The sequence below is a fragment of the Betta splendens genome, chromosome 11 (assembly GCF_900634795.4).
Source record: "Betta splendens chromosome 11, fBetSpl5.4, whole genome shotgun sequence".
In the NCBI taxonomy this organism is placed as follows: domain Eukaryota; kingdom Metazoa; phylum Chordata; class Actinopteri; order Anabantiformes; family Osphronemidae; genus Betta; species Betta splendens.
In genome coordinates this window covers 14,350,923-14,367,781 of record NC_040891.2, presented here as the reverse complement: position 1 = coordinate 14,367,781, position 16,859 = coordinate 14,350,923, and the positions used below count along the sequence as shown (strand labels likewise).

The window sequence follows — 16,859 nt, the reverse complement described above, 5'->3', positions numbered from 1 at the left end:
TCCAGAAACCATGGCCGTGGACAGCATGCTGCCGAGCCCCTCCTCCCTCTCCTCCCCCATGCTGGGCATCGAGGGTCTGCCTGGGCGTCGCCGGAAGAAGCGCACCAGCATCGAGAGCAACGTGCGAGTGGTGCTCGAGCGCAACTTCTGCACGGTACCGACCCGATTCACCTGCCAAACACGCAGCTCTAAAGTCTGAAATGCTGCTTCAGGTTTTCCAGGTTTAACCTATAACGAAGTAGAAAGTAGAAATGACTTTGGCACCGGCCGTGATATCGGGTCATTGTGTATTTAGCAGTGTTTGTGATGATAAATTCATCGTTCAAACCTGGAGTAAATCAATATTTCAGTGTTATTATGAAGCCGGCAGTGGTTTGTGAGCCTGCTGATCTTTCTGTTGGCTCATCAGTCTGCTGTTTCTTTCTCCTCCAGAACCAGAAGCCCACCTCGGAGGAGATCCTGCTGATGGCAGAGCAGCTCAACATGGAGAAGGAGGTGATTCGCGTTTGGTTCTGCAACCGCAGGCAGAAGGAGAAGCGCATCAACCCCTCCAGCAGCACCACCCCCCCCCTGCCCAGCCAGACTTCACCCATTGTGACGCACAAAGCCTCCTGCTACAGCCCCCACATGGTACAGCCGACCGAATCCACCCCCACTTCAGCACTTTCTGTTTGATGTCAGTGTTGACCTGATGTTTGTTTCCTTCTCGTGACCCAGATTTCGAGTCAGGGTCTGTCCCAGGTCACCACCAGCCTCAGCACAACAGGTGAGCTGCATTTACTGACTGTGACGGTGCTTCCCACTTTGGTTTAAACAGCCCAAAGGTCGGTCGCAGGAAGATTAAACTGCTCTGGCTTCATAATAATAAATTGCATTTTTTTCTGTTTCGCTGAAGCTTTTTGCTGGTTTAACAAAACACAAGAATTGTTGCTTAAAGCAGTTCTTTCTCTGAGAAAGACCGACATAGAGAACAATGATGTTGCGTTGACAGTAGCAGGGGAGCATGGGCCCATCTTGACACGTTTACCTCCATGAGTCACGAGTCGTCCCCATGATTTATAGACCAGGGCTACAGCGTGAGCCGTCCCAGGCTTCATACACATGACGGACGACCTGACAGGTCACAAACACACCTGGGAATTTATTGGCCCGTTGAACAGGCTTTCCAGGTGCAAACTCAGAAGCTGAATGGAGGTAAAGGAGCTCAGAGCGCTCAGATCCTGGCTGCTGATGAAGCGCAGTGTCACCACAGTGTGTGCAGCGATAACCTTGTAACTCATCCCTGCGCTGACACCAAACCTGCTACAGAGCGTCACGTCGTTCTTCTTCTCTCCCATTCAGCCGCCAGTTTGTCACCTTCAGCATCGTGCCCCATGACTCCCGTCAGCACAGCCGCCATCGGCGCCACCTCTGCCTCGATGACTCCGCCTCCTCACAGCACAGCCAGCCCTGCCCCCCCCGGCCTCGGGGCCCATGGGCTCAGCACCGGGTGCGTACGGACAGGGGGTCGTTACGGGTGCACAGGCTGAGACGGTGACAACAGACCGCTCTGTGTGTGTCTGTGTGTGTCTGTGTGTGAACTTGCATTCCCTCCATGTTACAGGACCACAGTGATGGGAGTAAGCACAGGGATGAACCAGGCCCTCATTGGCAGCAACCCCCTGGCTACCATGCAAGGTAGAGAGAGTGTGTGTGTGTGTGTGTGTGTGTGTGTGTGTGTGTGTGTGTGTGTGTGTGTGTGTGTGTCTGTCTGTCTGTCTGTCTGTCTGTCTCTCTGTCTGTCTGTCTGTCTGTCTGTCTGTCTGTCTGTCTGTCTGTCTGTCTGTCTGTCTGTCTCTCTCTCTCTCTGTCTGTCTGTCTGTCTGCCTGCCTGCCTGCCTGCCTGCCTGCCTGCCTGCCTGTCTGTCTGTCTGTCTGTCTGTCTGTCTGTCTGTCTGTCTGTCTGTCTGTCTGTCTGTCTGTCTGTCTGTCTGTCTCTCTGTCTGCCTGTCTGTCTGTCTCTCTGTCTGTCTCTCTGTCTGTCTCTCTGTCTGTCTGTCTGTCTGTCTGCTGCCTGCAGTCCGTCCTCCAGCGCAGCCAGTCAAAAGGCCGCATCCCATTTCACTCCTCATCCCTTCTGACCAAATTGAATTCCGTACCAGTCCTCAGACGTCAGTAGCCGACAGCGAGCCCAGCGCATAGTCCTGCTCCTCAGCAAACTTTCTGAATGGTGAAAGATTCAATTTGATTCTCATACAATAACCTGCTATTATCACAAAGTGACAAGAGGCCCTATGGCAAAGCTCAGGAGGCCGAGTCAGCTCACAGTAGACAGTGGAGCAGGCTCCGTATCCAGGCCTGTTGGCTAAATAGCCAGTTTCCACTCTAAACTGCTCTTTCTGCTGCCAAATCAATTAAGCATCACAAATAAGCCTGGCTTTGAATCCATCACATGCTCCATCTGCCTATAGCGCCGATTCAGACTTCCCTTTTCTCCCTGTGTGTTGGGCGCCTTTCAGAGCCGGCCTGCTCCGGGCCGTGTGTTGATGAGAAGGATACAGTGTGTTATGGAAAGTGCAGCCCTGGCACCGGCGGCAGCGATGGAGATGTAGGCTGGAGGAGAGAGAAATGAAGTGTTGATGTGAAAGGATCTGAGCTGGGACTTCCTCTGGGCCACACACGCTCTGAATGTTTACACTCATGCTCAGAATGGATAAAAGTGTTGACTGTTACAAAGTCACGCTTCAGCTCTGTGGCACAGAGAGTTTGAATGCTCCGTGGCTCAGTCGGACCTGAATAGACTCTGTGACTGACCAGAATCAGCAGCAGGGGAACAGGTCCTCCTTCGTATCAGCTGCTTCTCAGATCCAAATCGAAACTGGAATCTTTAAATTGTGATTGATTCCTCGCTGATTCCATTTAAAACTCAGGTGTAAACGTTTCCTTTTACCCGTGTTTGCTGACTTATATCGTTCGTCTCTCTCTCATCTCACGCTCTTTCTTCGCCTCCTCTACATCTCCTTCATCCTCGTCACCACCTTTTTAAAACCAACCATAAACATTCCATTCCTCTTTTTACCCATCCTCCTCCCCACGTTTCTTCTCCCGGTCGCCTCTCTCTTCATGTGCCCTCATCTTCATCCCCTCCTCCTCCTCCTCCTCCTCCTCCATCCTACCAGCTCTGGCCGCCAGCAGTGGGCAGCTGCCCATCTCCAGCCTTGAGGGGGCCGCGGGTCACATGCTTCTGGGAGGACCAGGAGGTCCCAGTGTCCCACCTTCCCTCCGCCCCTCCCTCTTCCTCAACCGGCCCACTCTCGTCCCCATGGTGACAGGCTCCATGGCGACAGCCTCCGCACCAGCCATGGGGCTGGTCAGCGGCGGCGGCGGCGGCGGCGGCGGCGGCGACGCGTGCGGCTCAAGGACTTCGTTCTCCCAGTCTCCGCCTCCCGGTGCCAGTAACCTAATGAGCCCGACCTCGTGCCCGGAGGAATCCGCGTCTCCGTGCTCAAGTCCGGCCTCTTTCTGTTCCTTCAGCGAAGCCTCACCCCCGCCCCTGGGAGGGACCATGGCCGAGTGATCCCTAACCGGCAGCCAAAGCATCCTATCGGAGGACGAGGAGGAGGAAGAGGAGCATTAAGAGGAGCTTAAAAATCTGAATTTACAACCTCGCCTTTCAACCAAAGCCATCTCTCTGTCTGATCCATCACCAAATTCATCTCTCTCTGTGCCTCCCTGCTGACGTCTCCTGAAGCCAAAAATATACACAGATGGATGGGGAGGAAGCAAAGAGAGAGGCCGATGGAGAGGATGGAGAGACCTGCAACAGAGGGGAAAATTGAAACCAAATAATGACCTACAGCTGGAGAGGTGGCGCTGACAAGTGTTTCTGCTCGGCATCAGGAAACCAACACCGTGTTTTTTTATCGACTGGGAAAAAATCCCGATGAGGGCAGGGATGAGAACTGAGACTGTGTGTGAGAGAAGGGAGGCAGGAATGAAAGACTTGTTTAACAAGCTCAGCGATCAGATCAGGAAGGTGGTTGCAACCAGATTAAAAAAAGATGCTAGAAGAAAAACACACACTTACAAAGATGAAAACCAAAATCTCCAAATACCAAAAACTGAAAACCAAAAATAAAAAAAACAACAAACGGAGAGAAAAGCTTTAGTTCAGAGACCTTCTGATCTGTCCAGGATCTGTTTAGTTTCTCACAGGACTTCACATCACACATCTACCATTTCACTCAGGATTTCTGTTTGTTTCTAGTTTCATTTAAATGACTACTAAACATTTCTTTTGGATCCACTTGTTGCCAAATGCAGACGTCTGATGTGTCGCGTGCAGGATATCGACCTACCTCTCTCTTCACAGCTTTACTCTGAATAACCACCCAGCGTTTGTGTCAACCATCACTGCTTCACTGCTACAGTTACTGCAGCATCAGGCCAGATGTGAGTCCAGATGCCCCAGCGTTAGTTCTGAGAGTTCTGATCCCACTGTGTTCAAACCCACCGACAATAAGACAAAACATTTGATCCAGACTCACCTTCAGGTCATTTCTATCTTATTTTCCCGTCCAAAGGGATCTTCATCATCATCATCATCATCATCATTCTTAGTATCAAAGTCACCGTTGTCTTGAGCTACAAAGAGAATTCACTCACCACAGGCAGATTCCTTCATGGTTTTGTTTCTGACCATCCCACCACATCATCCTCCAGACTGCTCATCTACCACCAGACAGTCACTCTTGGAAACCAAAGTATCGCCTCTGGCAGCGTTGTCTCTGGATTCGCCCAGAAGACAAGTGTCCAGACAAAACCTCAGCAGAGTCGAAGGGGAACACGCATACATGCTACGAGCATGAGGAAGAGTCGGAACCAAAAAAAGAACAAAAGAAGGAGGTGAAGCCCCGGCGTTTCCCTCGCTGCCCCCACCCTGCCCTCCACCCCCACCCACGTCCCATCTGGCCCTGCCTTGTCTCCAAAGATCACATCAAAGGCCCAAAGAGAAGGAGCGCGCTGGAGATGAGCGAGAGGAGCAGGAGGAGGTTTGCTGGAAGCAGCGGACCCAAAAACCAAAAAGTAACCGTAACCAAAAGCTACTACTGCTACTAGTTATGTACGAGTGACTGAAGTGTAACTAAACCAAATAGAAACGAGAGGTGGAGGACGAGGGGAGGTCCTGTCTGTCTGTCTGTCCTTAACTGTGAGTGCTGTCCGTGTAGTGGCAGACAGAGGTCCTCTCCCTCCCTCTGCCCGAGGCCGTGGCTTTGTCCTCGCTTTCTGTTCCTGGATGGATAAAATATAGAAGAACCTCAACGAACTGACTTTGAGAATATATATATTTTGTTCTTGCTTTCCATAGTGTGTCTGTTGATGTATGGATTTGTCTCATTGCTTTCTACTTATTATGCGGCGGGACGGAGGGGGGGGGCACTTTCATATCTTCTTGTCGCTTCGGTTGTGCTTTTAATTTTGTTTATGGTTGAAAATAACTGTGAAAATGTAGCTTCCACACGAAAACAGCTTTTTAGTTGATCCAGAATGTTGTGAAAAAGCCAAAACGGAAAAAACCAAAAGCAAAACCTTTGACGTACAAACAAACCAAATAGAACAAACCAATGCACAAGTGGTGTGCGTGCGTGCGTGCGTGCGTGCGTGTGTGTGTGTGTGTGTGTGCGTGCGTGCGTGCGTGCGTGCGTGCGTGCGTGCGTGCGTGCGTGAGTGAGTGAGTGAGTGAGTGAGTGAGTGAGTGAGTGAGTGAGTGAGCGAGCGAGCGAGCGAGCGAGCGAGTGAGTGAGTGAGTGAGTGAGCGAGTGAGTGAGCGAGCGAATGCAACAACACACAAACACGCTGAACCAATGGGTGGTGGTCTTGGACCCGGAGCCGCTCCAGCCTCTGCTCAGAACCTTCACAGCTGAAGCGTCTGATGGAGACGAGGACGAGGGAACGGGTCCGGGTCGAACCCAGATCACAGGAGCAGCTACTGACACAGACCATGTGGGGACGGGAGGAGGCGCTTAGCGGGAATGTATCCATTAGTTCTTCTAGGTTTTGTAGCGAAGATAATATATGTTGTTGCTGATGTATAAAAAGGGACGATGACGAACAAAGACGACTCGATCTAAGAACCAAAAGCTTTAAGACTCTGTATCTCTCACAGGCTCTTTGTTGGAAAATATTTGTATTTATTGTGTGAGGGAAGTGTTTGCTTTTTCTGGGAGGGGAAAATGGTCCATTTGTATTTTCTAAACTTCTGGTTTATTTATTGCTCCTTTATTTATGTATTTATTGGATTCTATTTAAGTCCTTGTTCCCGTTCGTCGGGTTGTATCTGCAGAGGAGAATGTTTCACAGCAAAAGCAGACCCTAAAGACTGTTTCCCCTGAGACGGAGACGAGTAGCAGGAAGTTGGGACAGAGGAACGCGGTGGAGAACGGCCTCAGCAGCGTTCCGTTCGTCTCGCCTTCTTCTTCTTCTCTGGTTGAACTGTGCTGCTTCGAACTGGAGCAGTCTGAGGCACTGATGAGACGTCCATTAGCTTTAAACCTTTCCTTTTGGATGTAACATTCATGTCTCAGGATGTTTCCTGCCACTTATTGTCTTTACTAAGTCTTAACTGGCTCCCATTGATTTCACTGTATTCATCGGGTGAAACCACAGCGCTGGTTCACAGCTCAGCGTTCGCCACCGCTTTGGTTCCGATCCGTTTGAGTCCCACTCTGTCCGTTTCCTCTGTTCACGTTTCCTCCACTCTCTAAAAGCTTTCTGATTCCCTCCACTCCGCTTCAGGATGAGGGCTCGAACTCTTACCTCTACTATGATGAAAAACCAAATAGACCTTCAAGCTTTAACCACTAAAATGAGAACGTCTGAACTCAGGAGCGACGGGAAACTGCTCCTGCAGCAGCGCGTGATGGAGGAAAACAAGGTTTAACTTGTTCCAACAGCTTTAAGCTACAGGTGCTGAGAGGCGTTCAGGGACGGGTTGAGGACGTGGCCGTGTGGCGTTCAGGGGCAGATTGAGGACGCCAACGTGTGGCGTTCAGGGACGGGTTGAGGATGTGGCCGTGTGGCGTTCAGGGGCAGATTGAGGACGCCAACGTGTGGCGTTCAGGGACGGGTTGAGGATGTGGCCGTGTGGCGTTCAGGGGCAGATTGAGGACGCCAACGTGTGGTGTTCAGGGACGGGTTGAGGACGTGGCCGTGTGGCGTTCAGGGACAGATTGAGGACGCCAACGTGTGGCGTTCAGGGACGGGTTGAGGACGTGGCCGTGTGGTGTTCAGGGACGGGTTGAGGACGTGGCCGTGTGGCGTTCAGGGACAGGTTGAGGACGCCGCCGTGTGGCGTTCAGGGACAGGTTGAGGACGCCGTCGTCTGATCCGTTCCAACTGACAGCAGTGCAGCTCCGTCTGTGTGTGTCTGTGTAGACTCAGAGCTGATACCAAAGTTAACACAACCACAGTGAGACACTACAAACGCGTTACACATGTGTAAATACACACTCAGGCCTGTGACTGGTGAAATAAAGGACGTCCGGCCTCAAACGGTTTTATTACTCTGCTCAGCTTCAGTCACCATAAACTAAAGAGACTTCTGGCCTTGAGAACACACAATGTCGTCTTTAATACCGGAGAACAACTTCAGTCAGTTTTCTTTGCCCCGTTTTATTATTCATTTCTTTAGGAGGAACTTAAAAGAAGCTTTTTTCTTTCTATTTTTTCTACAATGCAGCTTAAATCCAAAGGTTAAGAAGACAACAAAGATAGATTTTACTGCTAAGATGAAACCTCATAGTAAAAACCAAAGAGCTCCACTGTATCTCCTCACTTTTATTTCCTTCTTCTCCGCATTGTGAAACTCCCACGTTTTTCTGATGGCTCCAAACGTGTTGTGTAAAATAGCCGACCATGATGACGATGGTGGTGATGAACCTAAAAGATGAAGCAAACCCTGTTCAGTCAGCTTTAGTACCTGTTTGTCGGCTCCTCTTTGTTTCCAGGTATGCTTACGATGCGCTCTCTCTGTCTGAGTTGATTCTATAACCTGATTATGTTGAACGTTTGGGTTTGAAACTGTTCTCTGCTGTCCCTTAACTCATCGCTATCTGTGTGCCTGTTGTTTTGGGGGCCAGGAAAACGGGACAAAACAAACCTGTAAGTGTTAGGAATAAAGTGCGAATTTAGACCAAAGTCACAGTGTGTCTCTGTCATTTACTCTGAGCACTGTCGTACACCTGATGATGAGCGGCCTCTTCATTCAGGGATGCTGAAGCCTGCAGCGTGAAGCGTCCGTCTGAGCCTGAAGCCGCTCCAGCTGCGTCTGCATTTAAACTACTGATGCTCCTTCATTCTCGCCTCCCTCTCATCAGGTCTGGTTCAGTGTTTCCAGGAGGCGCTGACGGGGCAGATCTTGGTCCGGTGGAAGTTGGATGGGGTTGAGTTGACCTGTGTTACACGGTGCGTGTTTTCTGGGCTGAAGATGCGCTGCTCTTTCTCTCCGGCGCCTCTTTGTTGCTGCTGTTTGCTGCGCAGCCTGTGAATCATTCAGGGCCCTGCAGCTCCCACGTGTGATGGATATTTCATGGGCTTCGTAGCTGCTGCAGCGCCCTGCTCATCCTCAGTCTGGGCCCAGAGAAACCACCGTCTGGTGGTCGTTGGCTGCAGCTCGGGTTCAAAGACGGCTTTGTTTTGACACCACAGACGGAGCGTTTCTTTTTGCCAGCTTCCAAATAATTCTTCCTCCTCCTCTTCATTTATGAGTTGGATCCAGAGTCGCCTGCTCCTTCAGCCAAACCATAATCCACACAACCTGCGTCCAACTCCCCACACAAATGTAAGAATGATGCGTAGTTTCCTCTGTCCAGTAAATGACTGGGCTCTGATCTGGGATCAGCTCTATTGCTTCATGCTGTGTCGCCCATTCGCATTTTAGCGACCTAAAAACACACGCGCTGCCGTTTGATCTGCGGCTCTGCTCTACGTCTACGCTGTCATTTGGGTTTTTAATATCACAGGACAGATCTCTATGTGCGCGTGTTTGTCTTGACTCTGTCCCAGCTGGTGGAAAGCAGCTCGGCCCATCCGCTGCCAGCTGTGGTGGAGGCGGAGGCGGGACGCGAGATACGGGCTCCTGTGTCGGACGCCTGATGTTTAGCTTTGACTCCGTCATGAACCGATCCGGTTCAGATGCGTGTGGCCCGACGTGTGTGTTTCCCGTCAGACCCAGTCTCTCTTCTGGGAACCAGCGTGTTGTGGCCCACGGGTCCCGCGGGAGCAGCACAGCGGGGGCTCCGCTCTCCCATGATCCGTGAATGAGCCTCAGTGTGTGCAGCTTCGCAGGCCAGCTGTGCACGGGCCAAACCAAACGCCAGCTGTGAAGCAGCGCGGCCGAACCCCGAGCAGCAGGAACGGATCCGCTTAGGATCCATCAGGAGAAAGCAAAGCTGGGGTTTGTATTTTAATACTGATCGTATCCTCTGGATTTCAGCTCCCCTCGTCTGCAGCCAAATTCACTTCATCCGTATATAAGTCACAGCCAGACACTTTACAAAGCAAAGAGCAGAAAACCCAGCAAATCCCACTGAGCAGCAGGAGAAAGAGGAGAAGACCTCCTCTAATGGACGGACGTCCAGCAGAACCAGGCTCAGGGCGCATGTCTGCCTGGACCGGCTGGAGGAGAGAGGCAGAAAACCAGGTCAGGTAACGGAAGCAGGAAACAGACGAGTCAATTACCAGCAGGTGGAATCAGATTCTTTAAATGGAAACTGAACCTTTAAATTTACCTGTACATATTCTTTTATACGTGAAGGTGGAGGCAGAGTTTCTTTAGCTAATAATTCATTTGTATTCATTTCCCTGTGACAGACTGTGATTTTCTTTACAAGGGTCAGTTCATGCTTGACGCCACTAGGTGTCGCCCACTCCCCGCGTTCACACTGGAGCCTGTGAGGCCTCACTGCGGTAATGGATCCAAGCTGCACAAACTAGTCAAATAAATCATCTGGGAACAATGTCCACGCGGGTTTGATGCCGATCCATGCAGTGGTTCCTGGGATCCTTCTGTCCCAAGGAAACACGCTACTCTGATGGAAGCTGCGAATGAGACGTTGCTCCAACGCAAATGATCACGATGAATAATCCTGTAATTTTATTTGAAGCAGAAAAGGGAAACGACTCCTTTTACTGCGTCATTTATTGTGAAGTCTTCGTCCCATTTTCTTCTCCTGAATCTGACGCATCGTTCAGCGTAAAACGTGCAGAAAATCACGCCAGTCAATCCGAGGAGCCGCAGCCGCTCAGATCTGCGCCTTTCACATGGAAATCCTGCCCAACAGTTCAACGGCCGCGTTGCGCAACAAACACGTCACACTGGTTTGACCGATTTTGAATAAGCATTAAAATGAGCTGCTGTGTCGCAGACTGTTACCGTTTGTTCAGTGAGGTCAACCTCACACTCAGTGTGTTACACTCACCGCTGCTCACGTTGTGTTAACTTTGCCTTAGACCCAGTTGCTTTAGCTAAAGCCTAGGGATTATGAGGGATCAGCGGTCGGAACCACGGTTCTGGTCTCAGGTGAACCGGAAACGTCTCCTTCCCGTTAAACTCGTTCTTGATGGTGTTTGTGTCTCATCGCTGTAACGTCGTTAAACACAAGGGCCTCACAGCTGTGCGCAACGCGGCACAAGCGCCGTGTCGCGTCATTCGTAGTTTGGACAAAGTGAGACGTTCCAGCCGCCAGAGCCGCCGCCAGAGCCGCCGTCAGAGACGTCAGAGCCGCCGCCAGAGACGCCGTCAGAGCCGCCGCCAGAGCCGCCGCCAGAGCCGCCGTCAGAGCCGCCGTCAGAGACGTCAGAGACGTCAGAGCCGTCAGACCTCCGGCGGCTCCGGACGCGTCGCAGCCTCCGCGTCTCCGCGTGGCCGTGGGGCGTAAACGCGTGCGCGTGCTGTGACGCGGCCCGTCCCCCCTCTGCGGTAGGTGGTCGCCGGGCGCCGTCTGGAGCCGCCGCTCCGCTCCGCGGCAGCAGCGCAGCCAGACCGACGCACACACGCGGCCGCCGAGCGCCACTGCGCTCACAAACCCGCTCCGTCCGCAGCCGCCGAGCGTGGGACATTTGATCGTGGAGACGCGGCCGCGCCGACGCGAGTGGAACTGCAAACAGTGGAAGAAAGCCTCAGAGTTGTCGTTGGCGGGACCGCCTGTGGGCAGACGAGCCTTAAAGGTCACACGTGGCGGTACCGACAGCTGATACGTCTGTGGGAAGTTCTACCAGAGGAACCGCAGAGCTTCAGACGAGGAGCGGAACCACAGGCACCAGTCACAGACGTCTGCCTGGAAGAGGCAAGTGTGAGAGAAAGGAGCCTCTGAGGTTCTGGTTCCGTCTGTCGTTACAGGAGCTGTGGTGTCCGGTACAGACAGGTGGGTCAGGGTCAACAGAACCAGAGCCGACGGAGCAGAGGAGGAACCGGAAGAAGACGCTCAGGAGGAAGTGAGACAGGAAGTGAGTCAGTGGCAGCGACGCACGCGTAGGAGGCTGAAGTGGACGAGGAGCAGCTGAGCTCGGATCAGAACCAGATCAGAACCAGCTCGCGGGCTTCGGTCTGAGACTGAGCGATGCTGTAAGATCAGGAAGCTTCACGTTCCCACGGCGTCGAGAATGAGATGCTCCGTAGTTTAGTCTGGGAGGTGAGGTGCCAACAGGAAGCAGGAGTTCCTCCAGATAGAGGAGGTGACAGACAGCGTGCCACACGCAGCTCGCTTCCTCCCCCCTCCCCCTCACCCTCCTCACCCTCCTCACCCTGACAGCTCATGCTTCTCTCCGCTCACCTCCTCTCGGGTTTCCCCTCCTCGCTCTCCGTTACGGCCTCGGCTCCGAGCTGGAACGAGGTCAGATACGAGTCCTCGCTCGCCCTCCACGTGGGAACCGGGTTCACCGGCAGTCCCCTGGCCTCCAGAACCCAGGGAACGTGGTGCGGGTGGACGCGGACTCGGTTCAGTGTTGAATGATTAATGAGGCCAGAGCGAGTTTGGAGGTTTGAAGTGAGGCTGAAACGCCGCACGCTTCTTTCCCCTTTACGCTTGTTTTCCTCCCCCCCCCCCCCCCTCCCCCCTCCTCCATGTCCTCTGTTCTGTGTTAATCCCATTACACATGTGTGAAAAGCAGCTGGAGGAGAGGGAGCAGGAACCGAAGGCGTCTGTGACGCGTCGGGGACCCGTTTACAGTAAAACCAATCGGAGCCGCATCCACAGAGACGCTCGTTTGCTCCAAATGAGTGTTTGTGGAGCTTTTCCAGCGCTGATCTTCATCCACTGAACCAAAGCTCTGCTGTAAACGATGACTCTGCACTTTTCTTCCTCGACTGAACTCGACGCAGTCAAAAGCAGACATTTCACACAGCGCGGTCGTGGTCCGGGGTCAACGGTGCCGAGTCCATTCGGGCTTCAGGCGCTTGTTCTGGTCGGACTCGTCTCTGGGTCGGAGCCGGTTGCTGGGATGCGATGAGGACGGGAGCTCGACAGTTGAGACGGGCCCAATGTGGCTCCTGAGGAGTTCAAGTGCCAAGAAAATAAACAGGACTTTTGATTACAAAGGGCCCATTCACTCTCTCCCACTCTGTTCTGTCCCCCTCCTCCCCTCCTCCCCCTCCTCCCCCTCTACTTGTCCTTGGTGGTTCTCCTCAGCTCCTGTTTTTTCATCAGTGCTGCTGCTTTAGAACCCTCTTTGCTCCATTTTAATTTGTTTTTCATTCTATACGCAACCAGAACTGTCTTAATGTTCTGACCCACAGACAGACAGACAGACAGACAGACAGACAGACAGACAGACAGACAGACAGACAGACAGAAACATAAACAAGGGCCTCCTTATTCCACAAACACAGCCAGTGAGCCGCGTCGGGAACACGACATGGAAAATGTCTCCATTGCCTCAACAGCAGCACCAAAGCTGAGCCGGGTCGGAGTGAAGCTGGGCTGGGTTGCAGTGAAGCTGAGCCGGGTCGGAGCTGAACCGGGTCAGACTGAAGCTGAGCCGGGTCAGAGCTGAGCCCCAGCAGGCTGCAGACGCCGGGTTCTGTGCCGTGAAGGGGCCTCTCCCATCGGGCTTTTGTTCTGGCCACTCCTGGGTGTGGCTCCGCTGCCATTTGCCGCCTCAGGCCCGGTTTCCATTTCCCAAACAGCCAGATTTCCTCAGATAGAAAACAGCCCAAAAAAGGCCACCACGCTGTGATAATGCGACAAAAATCCAATTATTCAGAGTTTAAACAGCAGGATTTCACACTTGACTCCAAACATATTTGGAGCATTTGACTGAAGCAGAAACGCGTCCCAGCAGGAGGTGCTTCCGCTTCTAGTTGCTGTTATTTCTAACAGTGTGAATATTGTGCAGCTGTAACGAGGCTCCGAGCGTCGAGGTGCTTTAACGCTGCTCATTATCTGCCAATCAGTGCTGATGGATGAGACTCATTACACCTCAGTAATGACTCTCTGCATTCGACCCGGCCGCGTGGCCCATTCTCATGTATGTGACGCGGTTCTGACCTTTTGTTGCAGCTGCTTTCACATGCGGCTCCTGACAGACAGACAGACACACACACACACACAGACAGGCAGACACACACACACACACACACAGACAGACACACACACACACACACACACACGCAGGCAGACAGACACACGCACACACACACACACACACACACACACACACACACACACAGACAGGCAGAGACACAGACACACACACACACAGACACACACACCACCACACACACGCACGCAGGCAGACAGACACATGCACACACACACACACACACACACACACACACACACACACACACACACACACACACACAGGCAGAGACACACACACACACACACACAGACACACACACCACCACACACACGCACGCAGGCAGACAGACACACGCACACACACACACAGACAGGCAGGCACACACACACACACCCACACACAAACGCACACACACACACACACACACACACACACACACACACACACACACACACAAATGGCCGTCGCCTCCTCACAGCTGATGAATTATTCGCTGAAGACTTCACTGGAACCAACACCCTGTGTTTTGGACCTCCTGCCTTCACCTCGAACAGCATTTAGTTGTGGTTCGATGCGTTCCTTCTCCTCCAAACAAATCTATTACGTGTCATAGGTTACAAATCGGCCTGAATGAGGAGACTCTCCTTCCTTTGGTTGGAAGCGTGAAATCATTAGCATCAGAATGATGTTTGAAGTCTTTAAAGGGGGAAGGGACCATCCTCATTAACCACATTCAGACACTTCAGGGTGTTTTTATTGGGTCCTGTGTACATTTAACTTGGAGACACTACATGAAGCAGCCCCAGAATGAAACCTGCACCCAAGCATTTGGTCAAAGCTGAACTCTGACCTGCAGCTGAACCCAGGACTCAGGCGACGAGAGGAGGAGGAGGTTCACAGGAGCTGAGGTGTAGTTGAACAGCTGCAGATGAAGTTACAGCTGTGGTGAGGACGGAGGGAGTAGTGTAACAGAGCTGTCACCACGAGGCCCGCGCTCAGGTCAGAGGTCAGAGTGTGTGTTAATATGACGTCATCGTCCAGTTCAGTGTGAAACAGCCCACATCCAGTCAAAGCGGGAGGAAGAGGAGGCAGCGGCGACTGATGATGACACGCTGTTGCTGTAGTGTTGATGCGCTTGTGTTTGTGTGCGATTGTGACAGTGACAATGGAAAGAAATACTTCAGCGCCGGCTGGCCTTCACTTCCCACACGCTGCCACTCAAAGTAAATGAGCAGAGGAGGATGCACGGAGCTGTGGGACGATGCCGGCGGCGGGAAGGAGGAGGAAGACGAGGAGGAAGATGAGGAGGAAGACGAGGAGGAAGACGAAGAGGCAGATGAGGAGGAAGACGAGGAGGAAGACGAGGAGGAAGACGAGGAGGCAGATGAGGAGGAAGACGAAGAGGCAGATGAGGAGGAAGACGAAGAGGAAGACGAGGAGGAAGACGAGGAGGAAGATGAGGAGGAAGATGGGGGAAGACGAGGAGGAAGATGGGGGGAAGACGAGGAGGAAGATGAGGAGGAAGACGAAGAGGAAGACGAGGAGGAAGACGAGGAGGAAGACGAGGAGGAAGACGAAGAGGCAGATGAGGAGGAAGACGAAGAGGAAGACGAGGAGGAAGACGAGGGGGAAGAGGAGGGGGAAGATGGGGGAAGACGAGGAGGAAGATGAGGAGGAAGATGAGGAGGAAGAGAGGAGGAAGAGGAGGAGGAAGAGGAGGAGGAAGACGAGGAGGAAGATGAGGAGGAAGACGGGGGGAAGACGAGGAGGAAGATGAGGAGGAAAATGGGGGGAAGACGAGGAGGAAGATGAGGAGGAAGATGAGGAGGAAGAGGAGGAGGAAGACGAGGAGGAAGAGGAGGAGGAAGACGAGGAGGAAGAGGGGGGAAGACGAGGAGGAAGATGAGGAGGAAGATGGGGGAAGACGAGGAGGAAGATGAGGAGGAAGAGGAGGAGGAAGACGAGGAGGAAGACGAGGAAGAAGAGGAGGAGGAAGACGAGGAGGAAGATGAGGAGGAAGATGAGGAGGAAGACGAGGAGGAAGAGGAGGAGGAAGACGAGGAGGAAGATGAGGGGGAAGATGGGGGAAGACGAGGAGGAAGATGAGGAGGAAGATGGGGGGAAGACGAGGAGGAAGACGAGGAGGAAGACGAGGAGGAAGACGACGAGGAAGACGAGGAGGAAGATGAGGAGGAAGACGAAGAGGAAGACGAGGAGGAAGACGAGGAGGAAGACGAAGAGGAAGACGAGGAGGAAGACGAGGAGGAAGACGAGGAGGAAGATGAGGAGGAAGATGGGGGGAAGACGAGGAGGAAGACGAGGAGGAAGATGAGGAGGAAGATGAGGAGGAAGATGGAGGGGAAGACGAGGAGGAAGACGAGGAGGAAGACGAGGAGGAAGACGAGGAGGAAGATGAGGGGGAAGATGGGGGAAGACGAGGAGGAAGATGAGGAGGAAGATGAGGAGGAAGAGGAGGAGGAAGACGAGGAGGAAGATGAGGAGGAAGACGACGAGGAAGATGAGGAGGAAGACGAGGAGGAAGATGAAGAGGAAGACGAGGAGGAAGACGAGGAGGAAGATGAAGAGGAAGACGAGGAGGCAGATGAGGAGGAAGACGAGGAGGAAGACGAGGAGGAAGACGAGCGTCCACGCACACTTCATCTGCTCCAGCCGCTGCCTCCTCAGGCCCATGAACGCTGAAGGGCCCTTCATTAGAGCAAGAGGCTCAGGCTCAGGTTAGTGCGCTCACTGTTAACATGAATCTGGACCCTTTAACTTTAGTTCGGTGACTGACATTTAAAGTAGTAAATGCGCTCTTTAGAGATCGGAGCCTCTGAGCAGCTTCTACTTTCTCCTGGAAGTCAGCGAGTGTAAATGTCAGCGTCTCCATCCGCTAAAACACCTGTTAACCGGCTTCTTTCCTCTCTCTGCTCGTGCACGAGCGCGGGTGATGCCCCCCCCCCCACCCACACCCCCACCGGGGTCACGGGTCATCACCCGCGGCGGTAACGGGTCTCCATGGCAACGACGGCAACGCGCCAGCCGAGAGCGAGCGGGGCGACACGCTGGAGACAGCTCCGGGCAGCGACGGATCCTCATCCAAGATCGTGTATTAAAGGGATACGCAGCTCTAACAATAGGACAACAACAATCACTAACAATCCACATTGTGTATTTCGAAACTTTACACTATTGATTAACAATATATTTGTAAAATAGTAAATGTGTAATAATAAATGTATCAATTATTATGTATAGGTCTGTATTAGGCATTTTTAAATAAAAAATAGACATAAAAA

General features: G+C 52.6%; 1 protein-coding gene across 11 annotated transcripts in view; it reads left to right on the top strand.

Moving 5' to 3' along the window:
• LOC114865625 (POU domain, class 2, transcription factor 2) overlaps nt 1–15,148 on the top strand; it is a 63,029-nt gene extending 47,881 nt beyond the window's left edge. For 5 of the 11 annotated variants that reach the window (XM_029166900.3, XM_041072858.2, XM_041072859.2 and 2 more), the window contains 6 exons: nt 6–154; nt 433–630; nt 718–766; nt 1,342–1,489; nt 1,604–1,677; nt 3,159–6,457. In XM_029166900.3, coding sequence (XP_029022733.1) covers nt 6–154; nt 433–630; nt 718–766; nt 1,342–1,489; nt 1,604–1,677; nt 3,159–3,556 — 1,016 coding nt within the window. In that variant the 3' untranslated portion in view covers nt 3,557–6,457. Of the gene's footprint in view, nt 1–5; nt 155–432; nt 631–717; nt 767–1,341; nt 1,490–1,603; nt 1,678–2,498; nt 8,176–9,472; nt 9,608–11,377 lie in introns of those variants that run through there. The other 6 variants (XM_055512866.1, XM_029166908.3, XM_029166904.3 and 3 more) reach the window with 6 other exon arrangements.
• Nucleotides 15,149–16,859: the final 1,711 nt, after the last annotated feature.